This window comes from Megascapheus bottae, chromosome 3 (genome assembly GCF_031878675.1).
Source record: "Megascapheus bottae isolate mThoBot1 chromosome 3, mThoBot2.hap1, whole genome shotgun sequence".
Lineage (NCBI taxonomy): Eukaryota > Metazoa > Chordata > Mammalia > Rodentia > Geomyidae > Megascapheus > Megascapheus bottae.
Window position 1 is genome coordinate 67,057,387 of NC_143511.1, and position 5,075 is coordinate 67,062,461.

The following is a 5,075-nucleotide window of genomic DNA, read 5'->3' on the forward strand; positions in this document are numbered from 1 at the left end:
GGAAACACAAGGTAAAAAATAAAAAATAAAAGAACAAAAATATAGCTAGAATTAAATATGCATAAAACTAACAACAGCTTTAGTAATCACCACAGACTGACTATGTAAGACTATACAAATCAACAAAAGAGGAAAAAAAATAAGTTCTCTAATTTGGTTCAGGGGCCTTATATCATCCGGTGTTCAGTACTTAATGTACTCTCTGTCTTAGTTGCTGAAATCCGCAGCTGTACTTTTAGCCAGGCTCTGGAAAACAGCAAGCGTAGAGCTCCTTATTTCACAGGTAGGAGGCATCACTCTGGGCTTGCTTTGAAGCATGATCCTCAGATTTCAGGCTCCTGAGTAGCTAAAATTGCAGGCGTAGGCCACCGGCACCCAGCTGGTATAAGTTTTAATGAGTATATTTTATCTCTCAATCTATTAGCTTCAATTGTTCTTTTATTGGAAGTGTGATCCTGGTGCTATGCTATGAAGTTTACAAATTATTAAAACGACATGGCACTAGAATCAGCTTCTATTATTTATTATGATAAAAGTTCATTACAGCTTAGAAGAAACAACAAAAAATCAACCCAATACCCACTCAAGTAGCTTGGAGACTTGAAGGGTTTGTACTTTTATTTCCTCATTTCCAATGGTTTTTTGTTTTGTTTTCTGCTTTTTGTTGTTTTGTTTTTGTGCATCATGGGGCTTGAACTCTGGGCCTGGGTGTTGTCTGAGCTCTTCTCCTCAAGGCTATTGCTCTTCTGAAGTGAAGAGTTTTCTAGTGGTTAATTGGAGATAAGAGTTTTTACTGACTTTTCTCTGAGTCCACCTTTGCACCACTTACACAAAGAAATGAATCATCACCTGATGCTCACTTGATGCTGTTACTTAGTTTGGTTTTGCTTCAGTATATATTTGATAGCAGCCTTGACATCCTTATTCCTCAAACTATAGATGATAGGATTAAGCATGGGAGTCACAACTCCATAAAATAAAGAAATGATCTTGTCTGCAGTTTGAAACTTATCCTCCTCATTCACATCTTGAGACTTGGGTTTTGCATAAATAGAGAAGATAGTACCATAAAATATGATCACCACTGTCAGATGAGCTGAGCAGGTAGAAAAGGCCTTGCGTCTTCCTGTAGCTGAGTTCATTCTCAAGATAGTGAAGAGAATGAACATATAGGAGAAAAAAATGATCAGAAGGGGGAGAACCAAAAAGACCATGTTGGATAACATCATGGTAATAATGTTGAGGGAAATATCAGCACAAGCTAGCTTGAGGATAGCTAACACCTCACAGGTAAAGTGATGGATAATATTATTTCCACAGAAAGGCAATTGCATGGCAAGGGATGTTTGCACAACTGAATTGATTCCACCGCAGAGCCATGACACAGAGGCCATCAGCACATACACCTCCTTGCTCATGATGATGGGATATCTTAGAGGATTGCAGATGGCCACATAACGATCAAAAGCCATCATGCCCAGAAGCAAGCATTCTGTTGATCCCATTGCAAATCCAACGAACATCTGAACTGTGCATCCAGAGAAGGAAATGTTTCTTTTCTTGGAGATTAAGCTCACCAGAGTTGAGGGAACAGAGGATGTTGTATAGCAGATATCAAGGAAAGAGAGGTTGCCCAGAAAGAAGTACATGGGAGTATGAAGACGGGAGTCAAAGATGCATGCTATGATCAGAGCCCCATTACCAATTAAAATCACTAGATACATCGCCAGAACCAGAACAAAATACATGATTTCTGTCTTTGGGTATCCAGAAAAACCAAGAAGAAGAAATTGTGACACAAATGTTCGGTTAGCTTTATCCATGTCATTCACTTAGAATTTAATCAAACACTTTATATACAAAGACTTTATCCCACCAAGAAAGATATGATACAAGGTACCTGCACCATCATTTTTAGAAGGTTTTAGGAGTTTCTTGCCTGAAACCCTAACAGTGTTCTCTTCAGTGATTATTGTCTGAAACTAACAGTGTTCCCTTCAATAGCATGTATGATTAGAATAAAATGAATCTGGAGTGCATGGAAGCTGACTTCGTTATACCTAACCATGATCAGACATATGCATAGTAGTAACCTTTCCCCTCTTGAGAACCACATTCCAGAATTGATATTTTCTAACACTTATGGCAAATTAAAAGTCTGATTTCTTCATTAATTTCTTCTGTTCCAAAAAGGAAGTGATTGGGGAGGAATTTTACCCAAGAAGGATTGGAATTTTGATTGAAATTTAGTCAATTTAATTGTATGATTTACCAATATTTAATCATAAAAATTGAAAGGCATCACCTGAAATTTATCATCTGGTTGAAGGTATCATTAGTTATTGATTTCTTATTTCAGCTAAATCAGTATCTTGAATATTTCTTCCTTTGGCAATGCCCTTACATAAAAAAGAGGTGGAGACATCTAGGAGAACATTAAATAAGCTTCCGACATATCTCGTTCTACAGCTTCAAAATTCATCTTGATAATTTACTGGTTTAAAGTCAACCTAAAAATAATAAAAAAAATGTTTTAACATTGTATGTAAACATGCATACAAGTATGCATATACCACTATATATTTTTGTAAATATAAAGTCTTTGTGTCATTCCCATTTTTCCACCCATGAAAGACAGAACTTCACTGAGATTAATCAGGTAGTAAACAATAAAAGTTGAAGCTAAACTCATTGACATAGCTTGTGTCCATTCAAGGCACAATAATTTTCATGTCCATATGAAGCATCTGTAGATAATAAAAAGCTGTCGATTTTATTGTAAGATTCCTTCTCATAAGTGCTGCTGGTGATGCTTACGAAACCACTCTCCCTAGCACTGGAGGACAAAGGCTTTCATACTATCCACTGAGTTTGCTGCTTGTATAGATATTTCTCATTCAAGCCAACATTCCTTTTTCCTTTCTATGTAGATGAACTTAACAATCAGGGAACATTCAAGAATATGATTCCTTGGGATTTTACAGAATGACATCATATTGTAACATAGTCAAAAACCTGAAAAAGATCATTTGAAAGCAGGATAAATCATATCAAACTACCCTATATTACTTTAGTTTGAGACTATTATTAGAAGCTCACCTTGAAACTAACCATATTCCAAGTCTAGAAAGAATAAATAAAATAAATAATGTAAGTGCTTCCACATTGGAGTTCATAGTCTGATTAAGGGCATAGGGAAATTTCATGTAGACATATGTTACAGCTATATTTACCTACTGAATCTTAGGCTAAAATGATAGGCTTTCTAAAAGACAGACATTTATAAGATTTAAGTTATATAAGGAAGAATCTAGGACAATGTCAGACTTAAGCTGGACTTAAAAGTGTGAAGAGATTGGAAAACAACATGAAAGGAGGTCATATGAAAGTGAAACACTGAACCAAAATGAGAACTAAACAAATTGGCAGCTCATCCACTTTGCACAAAGCTTTTTTTTTTTTAATGTTGTAAGCATTTCTGAGAAATAAAATCAGTTTCAGGCTGTGAAGAAAAGCTCCAAGATAGAGGCAAGATGCTCAAAAGCATTGATGTGTCAATGCTTTTGTGGGGAAAGGCCTATCATTAGAAAGCAAAGTGCTGAGGCTGAAGGCATGGCTGAGATGGTAAAGTGTTAGCCAGTGAGCAAAAACAGCAGGAACCAACTTCCAGCACTTTGCAGAGATCTACAGAGAAAAAAATCAAAAGGTATAGAACTTTTCCATGTCTGACTTCAAGCAAATTCCAAGCTTACATCATATAATACTGAGGGGTTTTGTTGACTTGTTAGTTTTCTAGCAGAAATATAACTAAGAGAAATTACTATATAGGTAGTGTGGTTGTCCTTAGTTACTCGAAAATTGTTCTTTCTGAAACCATCATCATGTTTGTTTCTGTAAATACATAGATTTTGAAGAAAGGGAAGAAGGGAAGGGGTATCAATGTTCAAGAAGTAATGTTCCCGCTACCTGCAAAGTATAACTGTAACCCCTCTATATATCATACTTACAATAAAATAAAATTTAAAAAAAGACAAAGGAAAAAATTTGAACAAGAAGGAGAAGGGAATACACACCCTCAGTCTTAGAAATGAAAAAAAGTTAAGCCAAGTGCAGTGGCTCATGCCTGTAATACTAGTTACTCAGGAGGCTGAGATCTGAGGATTGCAGTTCAAAGCCAGCCTGGGCACTAAAATCAGTGAGACTTTTTCTTTTTGTGGGTCATAGGACTTGACCTCAGCCTGGGCACTGCCCCTGAGCTCCTCGGCTTGAGGCTACCACCTTACGACTATCCCTGGGCCTAGGAGCTGTCCTTGGGCTCTTCAGCTCAAGGCTACCATCCTACCCTGGAGCCAAGCCCCACTTAGATTAATTGGAGCTAAGAGTCTCAGGTCCTTTTGTGCCCAGTCTGGCTTTGAACCTTTAATCCTCAGATCTCAGTCTCCTGAGTACCTAGGATTACAGGCGAAATCACTGAGATTCTTTAGAAAACAAGAAGTTGGCGCTGTGGCTCCAGGGGTAGGGAGGTAGCCTTGAGCTGAATAGCTCAAGGATAGCACCCAGGCCCAGAGTTCAAGCCTCATGACTGACAAAAAAGAAACAAATGAAAAAGTTAACCTCAAATAGATTGTTCCTTTATATTTAATGAGTTTAAAGACAGAGGGCGAAAGAAAAGAAGGAAGGAAGGAAGGAAGGAAGGAAGGAAGGAAGGAAGGAAGGAAGGAAGGAAGGAAGGCAGGCAGGCAAGCAGAGAAAAGGAAAGAGGGAGGAGATTAAAGAAGGAAGCTGAGGAGGAAGGCAAGAAGGGCAAGAAGGAGGAATATACCATTTAATGGAATATGTCATTTAATGGAATTAGCCATATTTTATAGTAGAATCTTATGTGTCATATTTAGTACTAGAAATAGTTCTCTAGAATGAAGTCAAATAGATAATAATTAGACATAAGATCAAGAGCCTGTCAACTTTAAATGACTACCTTTAGAGAAATCATATGTCAAAGCATAAAATGATCAGTGAGAGCCCTAGAAAGATTATAATCACAAAGATGCATTAGCTGTTCTCACTCAACACAGCCC

At 37.3% G+C, this 5,075-nt stretch overlaps 1 protein-coding gene across 1 annotated transcript; it reads right to left on the reverse strand.

The window, feature by feature from the left end:
- Positions 1-869: 869 nt before the first annotated feature.
- On the reverse strand, positions 870-1,826 carry LOC150065723 (olfactory receptor 13C3-like). The gene has a single exon (XM_090329159.1). The coding sequence runs from the start codon at positions 1,821-1,823 to the stop codon at positions 870-872; it is 954 nt and encodes a 317-aa protein (XP_090185285.1). The 5' UTR covers positions 1,824-1,826.
- Between the last annotated feature and the right edge of the window lie 3,249 nt (positions 1,827-5,075).